At 40.8% G+C, this 24,187-nt stretch overlaps 1 protein-coding gene and 1 non-coding gene across 2 annotated transcripts; one reads left to right on the plus strand and one right to left on the minus strand.

Annotated features, from left to right (window-relative positions):
* Positions 1-499: 499 nt before the first annotated feature.
* Cbr4 (carbonyl reductase 4) lies at positions 500-23,145 on the minus strand. Its single transcript, XM_045141651.1, has 5 exons — positions 22,873-23,145; positions 19,926-20,046; positions 18,602-18,738; positions 16,769-16,903; positions 500-1,803 (listed from the first exon to the last, which is right to left on the minus strand). Exons 1-5 carry the CDS (start codon positions 23,012-23,014, stop codon positions 1,625-1,627), a joined length of 714 nt encoding a protein of 237 aa, XP_044997586.1. The 5' UTR covers positions 23,015-23,145; the 3' UTR covers positions 500-1,624.
* On the plus strand, positions 6,005-6,132 carry LOC123457793. The gene has a single exon (XR_006635161.1). It is a non-coding gene; the product is annotated as a small nucleolar RNA SNORA70 (small nucleolar RNA).
* Positions 23,146-24,187: the final 1,042 nt, after the last annotated feature.

A 24,187-nucleotide genomic window follows, 5' to 3' on the forward strand; every position in this document is an offset into this window, starting at 1 on the left:
TACCTTTAATTTAATATTTCTTACTGTTTTTTGCTTTGATCTTATATTTGTTTATGTATTGTGTGTGTATACCAGGGCCTCTTGTCACTGCAAATAAACACCATGTGTTTGCATTACTTTTTGTGGTGTGGTTAACATGGATGGCTTGCGAACTGAAGCTGGGTCAACAGGATTTTCAAGCAAGTGATTTTGACCACTGAGCCATCTCCCTAGCCTTTCTGTTGCTTTTTGTTTAGGCAAGATCTCCCTGTGTTAACCAAGTGGTCTGGCTTCACTAAGTAGATTAGGCTGAACTCAAGCTCTTAATCATCACCTCAGCCTCCTGGGTGCTGGGACACAAAGGCCACACTTGGAATGCTCAGCTTCTTAACTGGGTTTTTTTTTGTTGTTGTTGTTTTTTGTTTTTTATTTGAGAGCAACAGACATAGAGAGAAAGACAGATAGAGGGAGAGAGAGAGAATGGGCACGCCAGGGCCTCCAGCCTCTGCAAACAAACTCCAGACACGTGCACCCCCTTGTGCATCTGGCTAACGTGGGACCTGGGGAACCAAGCCTTGAACCGGGATCCTTAGGCTTCACAGGCAAGCGCTTAACTGCTAAGCCATCTCTCCAGCCCTTAACTGGTTTTTAAGTAGAGGGCTAGGACTAAGGTTTTTGTAGGGGAAAAAAATTCCCTAAATTCATGATTGATGCAATGTATAACTATAGCAGATATTTAACCCTACAATAAGGACCAATCTTCATAATTTGTGAATGTCTAGCCATAGGCAGTCAACTGCATTGCACTTAAACTTGCAGATTACTTTGCTATCAATTAAGGAGTCAAGTATAAGCCAGGCATGGAGACTTATGTCTATATTCCCAGCACTCAACTGAAGAAGGAATGTTCTGAATTCAAGGCCAGCAAGGGCTACAGGATGAGACCTTGCCACAGAATAAAGGAAGAGAAGGGCAAGGGAAGAGGGAGCGAAGAGGAAGAGGAAGGTTGAAGAAAGAAATCATCTCTAAATGCATGTCTTTATCTGATACTATTTTTTCCAACTTATATAAAAGCTGATTGCCTACACACATGCTTTAACAATCCAGTAAGCAGAGTGTGGTGGCACACACATGTAATCCCTGAACCAGGAAGGCTGAGGACAAGAGAACAGAGTTTGAGGCTGAGTTCAACCTGGGCTTCATCATGAGATCCTTCCTCAACAAACAAAAACAGAGAAAAGTTTAACTAGAGCTGGGCTACTAAAGTATTGGCAATTAATAAATGTTCTATAAATACTCTTATTTGGTGACCCAAAAGGTTATCTTCTTGAAAATTCAGCCTGATACAAGGAAATTATCACAATTAGACAACATAATTTTCTTTTAATTTCAAGACAAAGTATATAAATTAATGCTGGTTTATATTCCTTGAAAAATGTATATATGCTAAAATTTCTATGGCCTATAAAAACAGACCCACACCATTAAATAAAAAAGAATTGCTTAAATGCTGTTTTGAGACATGAAGGCAGGAATCAATGTACTTTTCCCTGAAAAATGTCATCCTTGCAGGTATGATCATCTAAATAGTAACCAACAAAATGTGTCCTGATGCTAACCACCATTGTTATTAAGTAATCTCCAGTTATATCACGAGTTGCAATCCCCCATCCACAACTAGAACATGGCCTGTAACATATGGTGATTCTAACAGAAACACGACCGCATGTGCCACTTCAGTGGGGTCTCCAAACCTCCCAAGAGGAATGTTTTTCTTCAGCTGTTCTTCATTCAAGTTTTTCGTCATATCTGTATGAACAAATCCTGAAAGAGAAACGTTCATTAAAGTTGAAAAAGAGTAGATACTAAAAGTATCTGTCCAACTTCAAAACAATGAATTGACTCTCGAGATTTTGAGACTATTAATAAACAGTGTCTGAAACACAGAGTGTTGTTAATAATTAACTAAGTCTATAATTTTATTCACTTTAACATAATGAATGTTTATTGAATACCACAATACCAGGTTTTCAAGTACTTGATCCAACTCCCAGCAAAATGTAAGGAAAAGACTGTGTTACCAATGGTGGATAGAAACTTGAATAAAACAAAATTTCCACTTGGGTAACATATAATTGACATGAGGAAGCACTCACTTGGACTTTCAACTGTCTGTAAGGAAGTTCGGTAAACATCCTTTCTGGGGAACAAATAAAATACAACTGTAATGTAACACTACAATGTAATAGAAGGAAGCTTGGTGAATATTCTTACAGAAGAACAAATGAAACACAAGTGCAATGTAATACTACAATACAATATGAAGAAGTTTGGTGAATATCCTGTGGTGGTTTGAAAGGATGGACTCCAATATATACAGCGTTTTATTAGTTTGTAGTTTGGATCTAGAGCCACCTGGCTGGAGGAGGTGTCACTGGGCAGATCTTAAGGTATGGTGGTGGGTTTGAAATTCCAATCTAAAGATACGCAGAGTTCCTGAAGTGTGCTGTTTGGCTTTTGGTTTTTGGCTTGTGGTTTTTCTCTCTCTGCCTGGACCTATGAAAAGCAGGCCAACTTCTTCTGCCATTATGGAATTTCCCCTGGGTCTGTTAAGCTTCAATAAATTCCTTCCTCCATAATTTTGCCTGGTCTGGAAGTTCATCTCAATGAAACTAAAGCTGTCTGCTACAGAAATTAGTACCAGGAGTGGGGTTAAATGAACCTGACCATGTGGATTTTGGCCTTTTGGAACTTTTGTTTTGGAGCAACAGGCATGGAATTGGTGCTTGTAACTGAAGATGACTTCTGGAGCAGTAAGTGAAGTTTTATGGACTATTGTGATGAGAGTTTGAGAATGCTAAGTACAGACAGTATTGAACTTTGAGGCTTGACTTATGAGCTTTCTAAGGGGAAGGAAAGACTGCAGAGGACTTTGTTGGGCGTGGACTACTGGCACAGGACTGACTGTGTTTTGCTGCCAAGATACAGAGAGTTTGATCAAGGTTAGATTTGTAATGGACTGATGTGCTTGGCTAAAGATACTGGACTGAAAGATTTAAAATTTTAAGTTGGAAAACCTCAAGCTTTGAGACTTAGTTTTGCTTTTCAAGGTTATGATTTATTTCATCACTGAATTAAGAATATGGCTGTGTCTTACACACCTCATATTAGTTTTGGAAGCATGAAAATGTGTGGAGTGGTCATGAATTGCACATTGTTCCAGGAGCTGCTGCTGAGATGCAGCATGAGGCAGGGCGTGATAACTCTAATAGGCTGAAAGAGCCTTTAGAAGATGGACTGTGGTTTGCATGAAGACCCAGAGTTGTTTTGGATATACCAGGACTGTGCAAGGGCTAAGCTCTTGTCTGGGGATGGACATTTTTCCTGTCTACTCAGCCCACCTGAAGGTGAGGAATTGGAAAATCTTGAGACTGCTAGTCACTGGACTTGAACTGCAGAAATTTGATGTTTGCTTGATGGTTGTTGAGTTAGCATTGTTCTAATCTCTTCTTGCTATGCCTTATACCAGTAGAAAATGTTTACTCTGTGCCTTTATATGTTGAATGTATATAACTTGCTTGATTTTATAGGATTCACAGCTAAGAGACAAATATAAATCTCAGAGGAGACTTGGGATTTTGGAACTATCTTAAGTTCATCAAGACTATGGAGACCTTTGAAATTGAACTGAATACAATATACAGTGTGTGATGGTTTTGAATCTATGGGGGGTTAGGGATGGAATATGGTAATTTGAAAAGATGGCCCCAATATATTCTGTGTTTTATTAGTTTGTAGTTTGGATCTGCAGCCACCTGACTGGAGGTGTCACTAGTTGGATCTTAAGTTATGGTGGTGGGTTTGAAATTCAAATCTAAAAATATGCGAAGAGTACCTGAACTGTCCTATGTAGCCTTTAGGTTTTGGCTTGTGGCTTTTATCTCTCTGCTTGGACCTGTGAAAAACAGGCCATCTTCCTCTGCCATTATAGAACTCCTCCTGGATCTGTAAGCTTCAATAAATTCCTTCCCCCAAAACTGTGCCTGGTCTAGAAGTTCATCTCAGCAAACCTGAAGCTGTCTGCTACATATCCTTTCAGAGGAACAAATGAAATATAACTGTAATGTAATATGAGGAATTTTGGTGAATCTCCTTACAGAGGAACAAATAAAATACAACTATAATGTAATACTATAATATATTATAAGGAAGTTTGGTGAATATTCTTACAGAGGAATAAATAAAATACTACAGAGATCAGTTTCACTTGGTGGTGGTAGAAAAGCAAGAAGCAATGTTGAGAAAGGCATTACAATGGTGGCCATATGAATTGATTTGACACTTCTAACAAGAATTAGTTCTACTTGCTAAAAATCAAAACTCATGAATAGAAAGTCTAATACTTATAAGAAAAAAATATATTATAGTCATATCTAATGCTGATACAAATATATATATATAAAATCAGTATTTATCTTGGTATGTTTGTCCAATTAAAGTGTTCAGAGGGCCAGAAAGATAGCTTAGCCATTAAGGCACTTGCCTGTGAAATCTAAGGACCCAGGTTCAATTCCTTAGTACCCAGGTGAGCCAGATATACAAGGTGGCACATGCATCTAGAGCTCATTTACAATGGCTGGAGGCCCTGATGTGCTCCTAGTCATTCATTCATTCATTCATTCATTCATTCTCTCTCTCTCAGGTTTATTGTCTGTAAGTATGGAAGTTGTCAATAAAATGCCAAAAAAGTGAATTGCTTATAATTTAAACTATAAAGCAACTGAAATATACTGTCATTTATAAAATACCATGACATATGTGAGAGAAATACTAGATCAGGTTACTGGCTTAGTGTACAAAGCTACATAAGCAAATTTACTTTGGGTTTTCACTTATAAATACTTAAATATGTTCTTTAAAGTGCTATGAGAAGCAATCATAGATTTTTTTCTGCCATAAAGTATATAATGGTAGCAGATTACTGGGGACATTTTGGAAACAAAATGAAGGTCTTTCAATAAGGAACTAGTTAAATTAGTCATGACACATCCACACAGATAATAATATTTTAAATATTAACAATAATGCAAATAGAAATATACTTAAATGAAAAAACACTTGTATACTTAAAAGACAGGTTTTTAATGAATTCAATACATAACAGCTAAAAACACAGCAAAAATATATACTAAATAATATACTAAGCATTATCATCTGATTCTCATTAGATACTAGAATTATGCTATCAGAATTACATTAGATATCAGGTGATGATTATTTTCTTTGTACTTTTCTACTTTTTTTTTAAAATTTTTTTTGTTCATTTTTTATTAATTTATTTGAGAGTGACAGAGAGAGAGAAAGAGACAGAGAGAATGATTGAGAAATGGCGCACCAGGGCTTCCAGCCACTGCAAACGAACTCCAGACACGTGCACCCCCTTGTGCATCTGGCTAACGTGGGTCCTGGGGAACCGAGCCTCGAACCGGGGTCCTTAGGCTTCACAGGCAAGCGCTTAACCGCTAAGCCATCTCTCCAGCCCAGTACTTTTCTATTTTTTAAGCTGTCCAAAACAGATGCATATTATTTTGGTTTCAGATAGTTATTAAAAAAAATATGCATAGTACTAGTTTCACAGGGTCTACAATGAGGACAGAACTAAGAAAGCTAATTTTGTATTATTTATATTTCTCAATGAGATTATATTGTGAAATACAACCTCCTCTGCCATGATATCTTACCACACTGATCTGAAGAGTCAGCAACACTCCCAGTGTTTCCTTTCATCATGAAAACAATGGCGGCACCAAGAACAGCAGCAGTAGCAGCTGACATAGATAACGACAATGGGCCTCTGGGATTCCACTGAGTGTGACGTGAAGTGTGACGCCCCAGCAGAGCCACACTACTGGCAGGCAGCGGCATCACCTTGAGAACTTGTCAAGGTGTTCTTAGCCAGGGTTTTGTGTCTCTGGACTTACTTTCAGACACCTCGGAGAGAATCTTAGGAAGGCAACTCGCCACTCTGCAGCCAATTAAGCCAACCACTCTGGGAGCCCAGGAGTGGTGCCACATCTACCAGCAACAGCCACCCTGGTACTGTGCCAAGCCTGCTGCTTCCACGGGCTACCCTAAGGGACCGTGGACACAGTTCACTGGAGGATATTCATGTTTCTGGTCTCATGTTGTCCCCATGCTGGGCTATAGACAGTTATGTGAGATGCCTTTGGGAAGTCTTGGGGCACAGTGACCAGAATTCACTGGAGCCACATCATCTTGTGCATCTGCAGCACAATGCAGGATAAGGAACATGTGACTGAGGGCCTGTTTAGGACCCAATTCAAGTTTGCCTGTTGCCGGTTGTAGTCCCCTGGATGTGTGGTGGGCCCTGCACTCATGAAGGTTTCCACTGGACTGAATCACCCACCACATCAAACACGTTCACCAATAAGTCTTGCATCCAATCCCCCCAAAAGCTGTATAAAGTTAAATTACAAATGTAGCACTGAAAACCATGTTAACATCTCAAAGAATTCATGATATCATTCATACTACCACTATCTTTTTGAATTCTAACAAAATTGGCATAAAATGCTTCCCAGTAACTCCACAAACTCTCAGCAAGAAAAAAAAAAGATGTCATTTAATCTAAAACACAGAAAAATAAATAAAAATGTTTTTTAAGAATGGTCTTGAGAATATGATTTAGCAATTCCAGGCTTAACGTCTAACTAGCTCTGATGGTATTTTTCTGGTAGTAAAAAGATTCCTGGATTAGGAGACAGTAAAGAGGAGTCTATGCCCTGCTTTGCAATGCTATTAATGGGTAACCTAAGGAAAGTTATGTATTAACTGAGAGTGGGTGGCTGCTTCTGCAACATAACTGGAATGAGGCAGATGAAAAATGACAGACCTGAGGTTTTCTTTCAGCTGGACATAGTTTTTTCTCAATGAGAAAAGTATGCCTCATTAAGTAGTCCTTATGACTTCATACTCTACCAGAAGTTTAAAGAATTCAGCTCCCTTCCAAGGGCCTTGGTTCTTATATGAAAAGCTGTGTGGAGGTTAGAGAAGCTCCAGTTCAAAAGCACTGGTGCTAATCTGGGAAGAAAGAGCTAACCTACCCTGCTCTGGGGACATGCTAGTTCTCATGTGCACATCCTTTTGCAAAGAATAAGGCCACACTATGAGTGAGACACCCTCTGAAGGGGTTTCCACCCTGGGAAACAGCAAATCTGAAAAGGCTGGATGTGTGGGGGCAAACTGTAGAAAGGGAGACTTGGGCAGTGAGACAAGGTCAAGGACAACCCCAATGAGATGGAGATGGAAAGGGACTTCCACTACATGGATGTGAGCTGTGAGACACTGAGAGCCTCAAGAACAAACCATGTCAGCAAAACACATGGAATGGCTAAAGGGCGGGTCCTGAAGCTTTTTGTAAAGTGGTAGAAAACATTAGTGCCTGGATTTAGTTCTGCCCATGTTAGGCAATATTCCTTGCAGGGAGTGGGTGACTGCTGTGTCCAGCCTAAGTACAAGTCTGGAAACTGAGATCAAGATGTTCAGCCGCTCACTACACAAGAAGATTCTCCCTACAAGCCGGGCTCCAGCCTGGAAGATAAGGACATCTCTTATCAGAGGATCCTTACTACAGCCTCTCCCCAGATGTATGAAGACACACTTGGAATAACCAGCCTCATGGGACAGCTGCTGGCCATTACTAAACTCCGTGATAAAAGTCTAAAAGTAAAGTTGGGTGTGACAGGGTATGTGGGAAGGATGAAGAGAATTCTCCCAGATGTACTGACTTTTCCACTTAGATTATGCTTGATATGAGGGGGAAATCTGCCTAAAGGGCCTCCTCTTGACATCTGCAGCATCTTTTTAACTTTTGAAGCAATTTTAGGTTTACAGAACAAGTAGGTAAAAAATTCAGAAAGTTCCTGTATCTCCTTTGGAGTATATACCCTACCCACTTTTTCCCCTATAATTAACATCTTATCTTTATGTGTTACATGTGCAAAACTAATGAAGCAGTAGTAAGAACTTAGTACATACAATCCCCAAGGCATGAAGTGCCACACTTCAGGCAGTACAGCTCTATGGGTTCTGACAAATGCATAATGGCATGTTACCACCACGACAGTATTGTGCAGAATAGTTCCTCGACCTAATCTATCTACAGTGTTTCAAAACTCAGAAATGTCACAGTTCATCAAAAAAATAAGTAGGAAATACGTGCTGAAGCTCATGGGCCACATAATCCTTTTATAAATTCATTCCCAACCCAATGCTCTACATATAAACGCTCTTCTGTGTTCTACACTATGTATTATAGACTTGAGGAGATGATTTGTGGTCCTTAGGCAATGGTTTATGCTTAAGTGTTTTACTTTCGAGTTTGTGTTTTCTTTCCTTCTCCCAACAGCCTCTCCCTTATATCAGTCTTATTAATAAAGTTCTGGAATTTTTACTATTTATTTATTTACAATAACTTCAAAGCTGGGCTATAAAAATTATAAACTACCAGTAGGTGCCACTGTCCAACAAATGATGTTACTGCATTACTTCACTGGACATTTAGAAGTTTGCAATCAACTACAAAGCTGCCTTTCCTTAAAGTAATAGATAGATGGATGATAGATAGATAGATGACAGAGATAGAAAGATGACAGCAATAGAAAGATAGATGATAGATATATGACAGGGATGGATGGATGGATGGATAGATAGATAGATAGATAGATAGATAGATAGATAGATAGATAGATAGGCAGACAGACAGACAGACAGATGACAGCTAGATAAGTGACATGGCATGCACTCTACCAACTTAGAACAAGGGTACTTCTGTTCTAGTACCATATATGCACCATTATACCAAGCATACTTTGTGGAGCTGGGATCAAACACCAAGGCTTTGTACATGCTGGGACAGGCTATGGCCATAAGTCACACCTCATAAAGCACTTTAAAAATATGAACTCTTTAGAATCAGAGATATTTTTGTTCATAAACACAAGTATATAGCTCTAGTCAATTTGAGGACTCAAATTTTATAAACTCTGAAGCAAACATTTTATTCATTTTTGGCTAGCTATGGCTATTCATTTCCACACTTACTAGGATACTACTTTAATTTCCAAATGTTTGTAAACAAATGCGATTTTCACAATTACAGCACACTAGGATTTTACCCTATGACCTAGGACAGGGTAAGTATCCCCTACTGGAAATACTTGGGAAAGAAGAATTTCAATTTTTTTCAAATCTTAAAATATTTGTATATATATGAGACATTTAGGTAATGGCCCCCACATCTAAACATGAAATTCATTTATGTGTTATGTAGTAGACCTTATACAAATAGCCTGAAAGTAATTTTTTTCTTTTTTCTTTTTTTTTTTTTTTTTCATGATAGGGTCTCACTCTAGCCTAGGCTGACCTGGAATTCATGGCAATCCTACTACCTCTGTCTCCTGAGTGCTGGGACTAAAGCTGTGTGCTACCATGCCTAGCTATGAAAGCAATTTTTATAAAGTTATTTTTTGTGTGCTGCATTTTGACTGCAACTGTCACCTGAGGACTGATGTGGAATTGTCTACTTGTAGTAGCACTCTAAAAGTTGTAAACTTTGGAGCAATTCAGATTTCAGGTTTAGATTATCAACCTGCATGATTGACTGTGAAACTGGCAGTGTTTAATACATATACTGGTTCAGATGCCATGTATCTAAGTTTCTGGGACTTGGAAATAGATAAAATTACGTTTTTATAAGGAAGAAGTAGCTCTATATGGAATCCAGATTCACCCTCAATATCTATTATTCTGTGAAGAATGCAAGTAATAAAAGATTTTGACTAGTGTGATATAATTTGTGTTTTCTTATACAAATGTGAGATATAGAAGAGACTAACTGATAGGCTTTAAGGAAGGAGCCTGAATGTCTAAAAGACTCACTTATCACTCTGCCTTTTTGTACTTCTGATTTCCATACAGGATGTATTTACTGCCTATTTAAAACACAGTTTATATGGAAGTGCTTGTGTGGATTCATGTGTGGTATACATATGGATGCATATGGAGGTCAGAAGATAATCTTGGTCACTGTTCTTCAGAAACAGTATCTATCTCTTTAGAAATAGGATTTCCCACTGGCCTAGAGCTCACCGAATAGGTTAGACCAACTGGCCAATAAGCCTCAAGGGCTGGCCTGTGTCTGCTTCCTCAATGCTGAGATTACAGACACCATGCCACAACACTTGGCATTTCAGGTGGGTACTCAGGTCCACAAGCATTTTATAAAAAGAAAGGAACCATTAACTCTAATGTTTGTAAACTCTGTTAAAAGATTCGGTGAAGAGCTAGGTATGGTGGCGCACACCTTTAATCCCAGCACTCCGGAGGCAGAGGTAGGAGAATCATCATGAGTGTGAGGCCACCCTGAGACTAATTCCAGGTCAGCCTGGACCAGAGTGAGACCCTACATCAAAAAACCAAAATATAAATAAATAAAAATATTTGGTGAAGAGCTGGGTCTATACGCCCAGTATTTAGGAGACTGAGGCAGGAGAATCACCACAAATTCAAGGCCAACCTAGCTACAGAGGTAGTCTCAGGTCAGCCTGGGTCATAGTGATACCCCCATGGCTTAGCAGTTAAAGTGCTTGCCTGCAAAGCCTAAGGACCCATATTCAATCTCTCTCCAGATCCCACATAAGCCAGATGCAAAAAGGTGAGGCAAGTACAAGGTCACACATGCCCAACAGATGGCACAAGCATCTGGACTTCGATTGCAGTGGTTGAGGTCCTAACATGCCAATTCTAAATCAATAAATAAATTGAAAAATATGGTGAAGACACTGGTTGAAATTGATACCAAAAATAAAACTTATTCATGGGCTAAAAAGTGGCTGAGCAGTTAACAGAGCTTTTTCTACAAACATGAGGGCCTAAGGGGCCTGAATCTGCTTGAGTTTGAATCCCTAGCACCCATGTAAAGAGCTGGGTGTGGCCATGCACGCCTGTAACCCCAGTCCTAGGGGGAGCAGAGACTAGAGAATGGCTGGGGCTGGCAACAATAGCAAGCTCCAGAATCAGTAGAAACTCTGACTCAAGGAAACAAGTTAATGAGTGATAGAGAAGGGAAGCCCAGGGTTCTCCTCTGGCCTCAGCCTACATGACTAATGGGTACACTAGACTCATATGCTACATCACACACACCACCATACATACTACACACCACACACACACACACACACACACACACACACACACACACATGTTATTAAAAGCACATGATGTCCCTATCAAATTACCTTTGAAGCATTTATGTTTATGACCACAGAACGGTTCCACCTTTGGTCATAGATGTTTCTTTTTGCAGTGAGTGAAAGTTACTGCAAGAACTCCCAACTGGTCAAGCTGCTGAGCACATGCAACTATTGAATGTTCATTCCTAAATGTCCTAAATGGGACACCTACATTACCTCTTTCAAAGCCCAGAGAACACTGAAGAAGAGAGGTTGGAATGAATGTGCGAGAGGAAGAGGTGTAGGGCTGTGAGACACTGACGTCCAGGCATGACATAGAGGGTGCACTCTGGAACTCTCGGCAGCTGCAATACCCTGCACAAGACTGGGCCTGTCGGTGGTCCATCATGGGGTGGGGGGTGGCTCAAGAGGCTCCACCCCTCTCTGAGGATTTATAGGTGCTCAGTGGTACTGGAGGAGAGATGGATTCTTCACTGGGGTAGCCACTGTTAAATTTCCTGTGCCCCTGTAAATAACCCCTTACTAATGCTCAAAGAAGTAACTCTAATTAAACTCAATGGTTCACAGAAGGGAAGAAAGGACATGAAAACAGAAGGGAGACAATTTGGGAAGAGGAAGGTGATCAGCGGGAGTGGGACAAAAGAGGTTAATGGGGGTTTAATATGATCAAAGCACATTATATGCATCAAAATGCTAAAGGGAAACCCATAATTATGTATAATTAATTTATACTAATAAAACTTTTTAAAGGGGCTAGTAAAAGTAGTTAATAATCCACTGAATTGATTTAATCCTCTTATTTCATGTGAACCATGAAACCCACTATATGTATCACAGAGCTAATACAACATTGTTATAAAGGCTACCCTATTAACTGTTCATGTATTTAGCAATAGGTTTTTACCCATAGTTTAATTGCACTGGAAAGAAAGATCTGGAAGAAAGGCTTTACCACATTTGCATAACACTCTTAAAACCTCCTGCCTGTACACAGACTGGATTCCCATCTTTACCCCATTGCCTTGACACCTAATTCACATTAGACAAAATTAGGCATTGCTTCTTCAGCATTTCCACAGCAGAACAATGCAGCTCTATTTTACCTTCATCACCTGATACTGTAATTATTTATTTATACATCTGTCTTTTCTACTGTGTTCAGCTCCTTGTAGCAGAAACATCTGATGCATTATTTGAACTACAGAGCTGAGCACAGCCTTTACATGTAGGGAGACACTCCTGGAAGTCTGACACATGAGTTCACATGAATTAGGGACAAGTGTATTACCCCTGAACTAATTAGCTTTGAAACGGTCATGAACTAGAATTAATCCTTCATTACTCACACAATCCCAGGCATGAACTCCCAAACACAAACAGTCATCTCATAATAGTTAACCTAAGACTACACTAATACTGACAGTTGAACAAAGTACATGTGGTGGCTTGTATCAGATGACCTCCACAGCCTCATGTGCTCTGAATTATTAGTCCCCTGATGGTGACAATTTGTGCGGTGGAGCCTTGATGGAGGAGGTATGTTGCTGGCATGGGCTGAGGGATGTTACAGCCCAGCTCCTCCTTTGCCAGTAGAGTTCCACTCACTCACTACTTCCTGCCAACTGCCGTGGCAAGACATGATGTCCAGCCTCTGCTCTGCCATGGTGAAGCTTCCCCTCAAGACCATAAACTGAAATAAGCCTTTCTTCCCATCAGCTGCTTCCGGTCAGATGTTTTGTCTCAGCAACATGTTGATGACTACACCAACACACAATGACAAGAGAGTGACAATGCAGCTTTCACATACAAGGGTTTTTTTTCTTTTTAAAGGTATATACTCCTATAGTGTAATCAGTTATGCTCATGGATTTGGAATGTCTGAATTTAATTAGTTTCTGTGACAACTCACTTAGAAGAAGGCAAGCTACAGAGCAAATGGGTTAGCAAAGCATTTTGACAAATCCTTGATACCTACTGGCTCAACACAATAACCAGATAGAGCCCCTCTACATTCTAAGCTACAGCAGTGTGGGACTTGAAGAGAAAGGGGGCATGATCTCCTACAAAACACTAGTGACTGACAATGGCCTTTTTTTTTTAAACATAAGTGATTAACTCTTACCTGTTAAGCAAGCTAAAACAAAGAGCCCATGAGAACTAACAGTGTAACTGGCAGAGATAGGTGAAAACATTCATTTTATTCAGAAGTCAAGTAAATATCTAATTTACAAAGTTTTTCTAGCAAGCCAACAAATAACTGACAATGTAGATGTGGGTTCCAGCACCTTTTAATCACCTCTGCCCTGATTCAGACAATTTTATCAACTACTAATATGGCAAAAGGCAAATAATGTAAAAATTAATGAAGGAAAGGAAAACTGAATCAACATATTTGACAGACAGGAAAACTGGGAGAGTTCTGGCCAGTTTAGATAAAATATAGTTGCAGAAGGATGAAAAGATCAAACCTTGGGCTGGAGAGATGGTTTAGCGGTTAATGTGCTTGCTTGCAAAGCCAAAGGTCCCCAGATTGATTCTCCAGGTCCCACATAAGCCAGATGCACAAGGGGGTGCACACATCTGGAGTTAGTCTGCAGTGGCTGGAAGCCCTGGCATGCCCATTCTTTCTCTCTCTGTAATTGCCAATTTCTATCCCCCCCTCTCTCAAATAAACAAATAAAAATACATAAAATATTTTTTTAAAAAGATCCAAGCCAACCAAAGCCAAACATCCCATGTTCTCTCTTATATGTGGATACTAGCTACAAATGTATAGACTTGTGTGTGATCTGGAATCAAAAATCAGTAGCAGAGGCCCAAAAGCTATAAAAAAGCTATAAGACATGGAGGAGAGGGAAAGTCTTAAGGGGATGGCATTGCATATATGTAAGTAGAAGAACAGATTACAGGGAGGGGAAAGGCCTAATGGAGGTCAGGGGAAGAGACTGTATAAAAGAAAGGTGGGGGGAGGGTCAATCAAAACTTAAGATGTTCTGAATAGGACATATGAAAATCTACTTTCTTGAATAATGGCACATCCAGAAGCCATAGATTGTTACTAAAAACATTTCAGTGCCAGGGATAGGATACCTTTCAATGAGTTGTTGGCCAGAGAGGTCTCTGTTGCCTCCAAAGCATTACAGGCTATTGCCAAAGTCCTCGGTTTCCCATGAGAAGGAGATGGCAAGACCCTATTGCTAAGGACTTCACATGCCTGAGTGGCAAAGTAACTGAGAAATCAATCTGGTGCTGAGCAGAAACCCTTCTCCCTGTAGCCCAGCCAGCCGAAAGCTGGAAAAAGCTGCACTATATGCAGTCTTATGGAAGACAGAAGTCATCAGCGGTAAAAACAGTGGACACTGGAAACATCAAGTTTGGTCAGACAGGCCAAATGACTGAACGAGTGCAATAGTGGCATGTCTTCTCTGGGGAAAACTAACTGTTCTCTAACTGGACTGAAGGCCCACTCTATGGAGGGGGTACATGCCTGGTACTGAAAACATAATCAAAAGCCTATGGCAGAGGAGGTCATAAGCCTTAGGGGTATAAAGCCTACTCTTGTCTGGATAAATGCATATATTACTCTCACCAAATTGCTCTGAAAGCACTACACTTAATGTTAATATTCATATATTCATGCTACTCTCACTTCTGGTTAGAGGAGCTTCTCTTTTCAGATGGTGATGACCCCAAAAGCAACCTAGTGCTGAGAAGAAGGGATGGAGGACTGTCCAGCACTGAAACATCTCATACCCTCCAAGGTTCAGAGTTCACTGAGGAAGAGGTGCAGAAAAGAATGTAAAAGCCAAAGGAAGGGTACCACTCCTTACATACAACTGTCCAGACAATTTGGCCTCAATATCCAAGACCTTGCAGCGCCTAGCTATACCCACACAAGACCCTCATAATAGGAGAAAATGGTGATGACATCAAATTAAAAGAGAGTCTAATGGAGAGAAGGAAGTGATATGATAGAGAGCAGAATTATGAAGGGGAAAGTAGGGAAGGGGAGGGAAATACCATGGTTTGTTGTCTGTAAGTATAGAAGTTGTCAATGAAAATATATAAGTATAAATGTATATATATATATGTGTTTGTATATGTATGTATATGTATGTATGTATATATACATACACACACACACACACACACACACACACACACACATACATACATATACATATATATGTATATAGCTAGATAGATAGATGTGGGGTTGGAGAGATGGCTCAGCAGTTAATGTGCTGCTTGTAAATTCTAATGTCCTAGGTTAGATTCCCAGTACCAGATGAACAAAGAGGTGCATGCACCTGGAGTAAGTTTGCAGTGGCTGGAGGATCTGACATGCCCATTCTCTCTGTCTGTCTCTCTTCTCTATTTCCCTGTCCCTACAATTAAATAAATAAATATTTTAAAGAGTAAAATACTTCTTCCTGAACCAAAATATGTCACAGTAAGACACTACCTAAAGATTTATCAAGGATTATAAATGTTAAATAAGTCATAAATGTTAAATAATCTCCCAACTGGAAATTCACCTGTGACCCTGTGGAATAAAAATTTTTAAAAAGTCTGTCTGCACATGGTGGCACACGTCTTTAATCCCAGCATTTGGGAGGCAGAGGTAGGAGGATTGCCATGAGTTCAAGGCCACCCTGAGACTCCATAGTGAATTTCAGGTCAGCCTGGGCTAGAGTGAGTGAGATCCTACCTCGAAAAACAAAAACACAAAACAAAACAAAACAAAAAAGATCTAAGACTTGCAGAGAATTTAACAGAAATCATAGGGGCGTTATCTCCTGCCCTTCTGTAAAATAGCCAGGCAGCCTGAGGCGACCCACTCTGAAATCTAGGTCACAATGTCAGTCTGCATTAGGACTGGGATAAGCCACATGTGAGAGCACAGGCCTGGCTGAGGCAGGAGGATCTCAAGTTCAAGTCCACCTTGGGCTACCTAGTGAATTCCCAGCCCACCTACATGGCTACATGGTAAGACCATCTCCAAAAAAGGGGGGAGGGGCTGGAGAGATGGCATAGTGGTTAAGGCATTTTCCTGCAAAGCCAAAGGACCTCAGTTTGATTTCCCAGAACCCATGTAAGCCAGATGCACAAGTTGGTGCACATGTCTGGAGTTCATTTGCAGTGGCTGGAGGCCCTGGTGTACCCATTCTCTCTCTCCCTCTCTGTGCCTCTCCCCCTCCCTCCCCCATCCCTCCCTCCTTCTCTCTCTCTCTCTCTCTCTCAAATAAATAATAAAGTTTTTTTTAAAGATGATATCCAAAATCCTCTTGACCTTGTTTTTACTTACCTAGTACAAAATTTCAAAATAAGTATTCTTCATAAAATATGAGATACAAAGAGTTCTTTTTCTTGTCACCAGTTTATTATGTCATTCCACAATGATTGTAGAAACACTCCCCAAATGTTAACTAATGACTACTAATTAATGTACTAATTCATACCCTCTCTAAAACAAAATTATAATGATGTTAGTCTAATAAAAAGTTACCACGGACCTGGTGCAACGACATTCACTCTGATTTTCTTTCTTGCAACCTCCTTAGCAAGGGCACGTGAAAATCCAACCAACCCTCCTTTGCTAGCACTGTACACACACTGGCCAGAATTGCCTTTTAATCCAATAATACTCCCTGCAAGAAAAAAAGGAAATAAATTAAACCAATTAGTGGGGTTACTTGAAAATTCAAACAACATATAGTCAACACACCAAAATGTAAAACCGACTTTCCCCTATCTTTTGCTAAAATCAGTAACTCTAAGCACTATCCCTTGCAGAGTAAGAAAGAGTCCAACCTGCTGAGATATATATAGAAAATGCGATGCAAGAGAACTGATGTAAAACCACCAACAGACAAGAGGCTTGCACTGAAAGGGACCTACTGTAAGCACAGTGAAAGTCAGATATAACAAAACAAGAGTCCAGCAAAAAGAATATGAAATCAGAAATAAAAACATTCATTTTAAGATTCTACAACCAGGCTAGAGAGGTGGCTCGTCAGTTAAGGTGCTGGCCTGCAAAGCCTATTGACCCTGGTTCAGTTCCCCAATACCCACGTAAAGCCAGATGCACAGGAAACATGTAACTGGAGTTCATCTGCAATAGCTGAAGGTCCTACTGGGCCCATTAACATTTCTCTCCCCCTTACCCCATCCCCGTGTGCTTGCAAATAAATAAAAAAAATTTTAAATAAGATTCCATAACCATAATAATGAAGAAATACATTCCCTAAAAGAATAGTTCATACAATAGTTCTCTTCCCCAAACTTTTCTCAGCAGTGCAATTTTGCTACATTCAGTTATATACTGTAACTAGCATTGCCTACTAAAGATTCCTAGGTGATCTCACCTCACTTAACAAGTATGTAAGAGGACTGGAGAGATGGCTCAGTGGATAAGGTGCTTGCTGGCAAAACCTAATGACCTGAGCTCAATTCCTGAGTACCCACATAAAGCCAGATGCACAAAGTAGCACCTGTAGCTGGAGTTCATTTGCAATGGCTAGAGGTTCTGCTCGTAAATAAATAAATAAAAATCTTTATAAATAAGTAAATATGTAAGGATATAAAAATTAAATGAAGATCTCACAAAAATGTTTGAAATTACTCTGAAACCATTCTACTTTTTCTATTATAATCAATAAGCCCAATATTAATATATTTACCCAGATTACCCAGCTGTGCATCACTTAGGGTCAGTGATAATGCTGAGAAGAAGCACACTGTTAGGTGGTCTCATTGGTGTAAACACCATAGAGCATGCTTCTATAATCCGAAATGATATATAGCTTACTACACCTATGCACATGGCATAGCCTATTGTTACCAGGCAACAAGCAACCTATACAGCACATTGCTGGAGGCAACTGTAAAGTCATGATGAGTATTTATGAAAAACAGTAAAAGAAAACCACAGTAAAGATACTAAGCAGGATGATTTTTCATCTCTATTATAATCTATAATTTCATCACTTGCCTTCTACTGTGATCTGCTAAAGTTAGATGTCACTCATTTACTATCTTCCTGACTCTTATCAGAATGGAAACTTATGATTCCTGTTTTACTTTCTGATCAGTTAAATGTTGCTTCTGAAAATAATACAAATATAAATTTCATCCAGTTTTCACAAGTGACAAATAAGTAAATTAAGTACTTTTTTGTTTTTAATTTTTTTGACAAATATATATATATATATATATATATATATATATATATTCATTCTAGTGTGATCATATCCCCTCCCACTCCAGATGAACCCCTCTACTCTCCCAAGTGGATTAAGCACTTGTACAAGTATGAGATCATCACAGGCCACAGGGTGAGAACTCACCTATGTTAACTATGGACCCACCCTGCCGTTGAAGCATAGTCCTCACAGCCACTTTACATGTCAGCATGGAACCCACCAGGTTAGTCTGAAGCTGAGACAGCATGTCTTCCATTTTTGTTCTTACTAAAAGGCTATCCCTACAATTAAAAAACCAGCATGTGAATTCATTGTTAGATTAAAAACAAGTCAAAACATATGTACCATTTGACTTAAAAGTAGAGTAGAAGATGTGCGTGCTACCTAACTGCCTGGATAGTTCTATTTTGCACTGGCCTTGAGAAACCACTTTTACAGAGATAGATGTACCAACAAGGATCCACATGGAGAGCGGGTTCCTACTCCCTCTGCGACAGTGGCAAACAGTCCCAACTGCTAGACATAGTGTCATGTAGCCAAAATAGACTGAATGGACTAAGCAACTGCCGGTGTTGCCTTGTTTAACAAAATAATTAATCAATATTCTCCAAAACCCATTTTTAAAAACAAAACTACTCTAAGATGACTCCTTCAGTATTAAGCTCACTAGGTATGATGACAGAACCCAGAACATTGGTCTCCTCTGGAAAGTGAAGACACTGAGCAACCATCTGGAGTGCCAGCAATGCTGTACAGCTCTACATGGGTGTTGACAATGTCAGAACTGGCCAAACTGGGCATTTATCTCAATATGAAACAAAAAAATATATGGTTTGACAATACTTAAAATATGTACTTTTTCTGGGCTGGAGAGATGGCTTAGTGGTTAAGTTGTTTGCCTGCAAAGCCAAAGGATCCAGTTTCAATTCCCCAGGACTCACATAAATCAGAGGTACAAGGTGGTGCATGTGTCTGGAGTTCTTTTTTTTATTTTTTTTTTAACTTTTTAAAAATTTTTTTATTTATTTATTTGAGAGCAACAGACACAGAGAGAAAGACAGATAGAGGGAGAGAGAGAATGGGCGTGCCAGGGCTTCCAGTCTCTGCTAACGAACTCCAGACGCGTGCGCCCCCTTGTGCATCTGGCTAACGTGGGACCTGGGGAACCAAGCCTCGAACCGGGGTCCTTAGGCTTCACAGGTAAGCACTTAACGGCTAAGCCATCTCTCCAGCCCATGTCTGGAGTTCTTTTAAAGTGGCTAAAAGCCCTGGATGTCCAGATTCTCTTTCTCTCTGCAAATCTCTCTCTCCTTCCCTCTCTCTCCCCCCCCAAATAAACAAAATTAAATTAAAATATCCATTTTTTTCACCTAGAAGTAAAACAGCCTAACACATTATTTTATACTAACCTGTTAAGAAAAGAATGTTTAAAAAAAGTATCAGAAATTTCCCTAAATTTGTTACCAACCTGTTAATACCAGCTGCATTTACCAAGAAATTTACTTGACCTAAATGTTTCTCAATCTCTGCAAAGGTATGGTGAACTTCCTGCTCTTTTGCAATGTCACAGCTAAATGCCAAGTGACTTCCTACAAAACAAACAAAAATTAAAATGACCTACAAGTTATAACTTGAATTTTAACTTTACTCAACATACGTGTAAGACTTTATGGCAAAGCTGGGCATGGTGGTGCACACCTTTAATCCCAGCACTCCAGAGGCAGAGGTAGGAGGACTGCTGTGAGTTAGAAGCCAGCCCGAGAATACATGATTTCCAGGTCAGCCTGGGCTAGAGTGAGACCCTACCTCAAAAAAAAAAAAAAAAAACCTCTATGGCAGGCCTGTGCTAAACCTAGAAAAAAGATAAAAATAAATGGGTAGCAGGCAAAGCAAATAATTTTCTCATTTATATTCGTTTCTTTAAAACAGGGTCTTCCTATGTAGTACAGGTTGGCCACAAAGAATGTTTCTGTCTCAGCCTCCCAAACAAGATTACAGGTGTGCACCATAAAGTCTCACTGAATTCAAATGTTATTATAGAAAATTAACTTTTAAATTTGGAGATTCTCTTGCTGACAGTAATGGTATGTTTATAGCTATAGCCATCTACAATGAAGAGGCTGGAAGCTTGCTGGAGCCCACAAGTTTCAGGCCAGCCTGAGCAAGTAAGATGTCAAAAAAAAAAAAATTACTTGAAATTTTTAAAAATAGGAAAACCACCTGTGTGTGGTAGTGTATGTCTATAATCCCAGCACTCTAAGAGCTGAGACAGGAGACTGCTGCTGCAAGTTCAAGGTCAACTGTGCTACAGAGACCTAGTCTCACAAACAAGAGAGAAAATAGGAAGAGTGGGACAGGGGAGCTTGGGTTGTGGCTCAGTACAGCTCCCTGTTTGATCTCTACTACCACCTTCAAAGAAAAACCATTTTCTACTTAATAAGCACCTTGATTCAATTTGGATCATTTCCTAAGCTAGTAACATGCAGACTGACATCTCCCTTTTGCCTTTTTTCTTTCTCCGAGACAGGATTTCACTATGCAGCCCTGTGGATGAGGCTGCACCTACACAAACCAACCATACAATGAAAGCACAATAAATACATCTTATCCTCCTGAATCAGTTATGTTCTCATTGCTGGGACAAAAATATTTAGCCAGAAATAACTTGACAGGGTTTGTTTCCACCTTCCAGTTTCAAGGGGAAGTTCACCATAACAGGGAAAGCATGACAGGAGCAGGAAGCTAGCATCTCATCATCACATCAGCAGAGTAGAAGCCAAGCAGAGCAACAAATGCTGAGTGCTTGACCATCTCCCTCCTCTTTATACAGTCCAGGAACCCAGCTCATGGGGATGGTACAATCCAAAGTTATGGTGGGTCCTCCACCTCAAATAATCCAATTGAGAAAATCCCTCAACATGAATGCAGATTTGTTTCAATGGTGATTCAAAATCCTGTCAAGTTGACAACCAGAGATTAATCATCACATCACCCATCAGGTCACTTAGCAACAGCACACTGTGGAGTACCAGTTGTCTCTGTTGGTGTTGACTTTCTGGGAGCTGAGGCAAAGCCCAACATCAAAATTATGGCAGCTGGCAGCAATGGTGCTCCCCTGTAATCCAGGCACTGAGGCAGAATCTGTGTTCCAGGACAGTCTGGTCTACACAATGAGACCCTGTCTCAGGGAAAGAAAGGAAGGTGGGAGACATCACATTGCATATTGTTATCTTAGAAATCTATTCAAATTCAAAGTATGGTTTATACTATTGCTGCCACACCTTGGCATTAGGGAAGTTGAGGCAGGAATTCAAGGCCAGTCTGGAGTACACAGGAAGTCCCTGTTTCCAAAGAAAAGAAAAAAGGAGGAAAGGAAAGGAAAAGAAAGAAAGGCAGACAGACACGAAGATAATACTCTCAGAGTTCTATTACCGCCAATGCCTCCCTAATAATGACTTGTATTTCTCCATTCTGGTAATTAAACAGCTCTACTGTCTTAGTATCTCACAAATGTCCTGTTTCTCCCTATCATCAAGACTTAAACTTGCAAAACAGTTAACTAATCCTTTATTAATAATCAGAAAGAAAAAAAAAGCTGGGCATGTTGGTACACGCCTTTAATCCCAGCTCCCAGCACTTGGGAGGCAGAGGTAGGAGGATCGCCCTGAGTTCAAGGGCACCCTGATACTACATAGTGAATTCCAGGTCAGCCTGAGCTAGAATGAGACCCTACCTCGGAAAAAAAAATAAGAAAGAAAGAAAGAAAGGAGGGAGGGAGGGAGGGAGGGAGGGAGGGAGGGAGGGAGGGAGGGAGGGAGGGAAAGAAAAGAGAAGAGAAGAAAAGAGAAGAGAAAAGAAAAGAAAAGAAAAGAAAAGAAAAAGAAAAAAATGAAGTTTGAGTGCAACGAAAAGGATTTGGCAAAAAAAATTATTTATGAAACGCATGAAAGCAAACTAATAACTTATAAAGTGTCTGATTGGTCTAGTATATCACACCAGATGTATCTATCCACTGGCTGGTACTCAAAGGGGGTTCCCTTTGAAAGAGCTCTGTGTATTTGCATTGGGCAAGAACAGGAGCGGGCGGTTTGTATAGCCTCCCTGACCTTCCTGCCTCACTTAAACTCCTCTCCTGCACCCAGGAGGCGGGCTGTCGTCCTCTTCCCTACATCAGCACAGCCTCTCGGGGTCTCTGGCCACAAGCGAGGTCTCCTTCTCCCGGGACTTCGGCACACCCCTGACGCGAATGCTCCGCTCGAGGCTAGTCCGGAGTGTGGATGGGCCACCCCCGGGGCGGGGTGCCCGGCACGCGGCGGCCGGTCGCACCGAGCCCTGCAAGCTGCCCTGGCTCGCTGGCCCGAGCTGGACGAGGGCACCGGGGCCACACGGCTGGGGAGCTCGGGTTCGGTACCTACCGCCCAGCTCGCCCGCGGCGGCTTTGGCCACTTCCAGATCTCTGGCCACGATCGCCAGTCGGTAGCCTTTCTGGGCCATTAACTTAGCTACTGCCTTGCCAATACCCCGGGAGCCTCCAAAAATGGCACCGACTTTGTCCATCTTGGACAGCGGCGTCACAGACTGAAGGACAGAGAGGAGTAGGGACCCCAGAATCCAAACTTCCGGTCACACAAACACCTGCAGGAAGAGCCCGAACCGCACTTCCTCCAGGGGCATGCCTGGAGGTGTAGGAGGACGAGAGGAGCGCGACGGCAGCACGCACTGCTCGACGTCCTAGGGCGCGGGAGTTTCGTTGCATGCTGGGATGTGTAGTCTTCAAGAGGCGTGGCGCCTGCGCAGTGCGCGCTCCTCGCAGCTGGAGGCCTCTTCACACGCTGGCACGCGTGGATGGACGGGACAGCCTGGGTAACCAGTAGTCCTTTGCTCAGAGATAACAAGGTTATCGAGATTCTGGACTTTCCCTGGCAAACTCTAGTAAGCACCTGCAGTAAGTCCTGCTGGGCGTGGGCATGTCCGGGCGTCAGCGCCTGCCTTGCACCAAAAGCTGTGTTTCCCCCTCAAGTTGCTGCAGAAACGTGCCTGTTACCTGCGCGGTGTTGTTACTCTGTCGCCTGGTGGTCACTCAGGCATAAAATTCTACCTGACTCAGGGGGCTGAGGCAGGAGGATCTCTGGGAGTTACAGACCAGCCTAGGCTACAGAGTGAGACCTTGTCTCAGAAAAGTAAATTTTAAAAAGCCACAAGGAAGAGTACTGTACAGAAGGAGTTCAAGAAATGGTATTTGGTTTGTTCAGTTTCCTTACACAGCACAGCCTGGCCTTGAACTCACTTTGAACCCCGGCTAGAATTACCAGCACGAGCCAGTAATTGAGTGGTTTGAATAGCTGTTCAAGAGTAGCAGAGAAACCCTGGGCCAGTATTGACAAAAGTGCTCTGTTAGTAGCCTTTAAAAAATAGTAAACATTTGCTACCATTCTAGGGTAAAAAGAAAACATTTATTGATACAATATTGTTGCCCTATATTAGGAAGAGCATAAACCATGATCCCTTGGGCTATTGAAAAAAATATATCCACAAAGAACCAGTACACAGGAAATACTGGGGAGTAAAGTTATTTACTTAAGTACAAAATTATATGAACACAGAACTCAAAATAAAATGGAGATCAGTGAGGATTGAATAAGTGGAACGATGGAAAAGCTGGATTTGATTGCTTGATAAGGATTGAAAAACAGGAAGAGAAAAGCAAAAAGATTATGAACAAATTGAGCA

This window comes from Jaculus jaculus, chromosome 1 (assembly GCF_020740685.1).
Source record: "Jaculus jaculus isolate mJacJac1 chromosome 1, mJacJac1.mat.Y.cur, whole genome shotgun sequence".
Classification (NCBI taxonomy): Eukaryota; Metazoa; Chordata; class Mammalia; order Rodentia; family Dipodidae; genus Jaculus; species Jaculus jaculus.

Coding starts and splice junctions, on each gene's coding strand:
- Cbr4 (XM_045141651.1), bottom strand. CDS start 23,014: ATGGACAAAGTCGGTGCCATTTTTGGAGGCTCCCGGGGTATTGGCAAG. Junction 18,739..19,925: donor AATGCAGCTGGTATTAACAG/GTTGGTAACAAA, acceptor TTTTAATTGTAG/GGATAGCCTTTTAGTAAGAA. Junction 1,804..16,768: donor AGTGAATGTCGTTGCACCAG/GTCCGTGGTAAC, acceptor TTTCTCTTTCAG/GATTTGTTCATACAGATATG.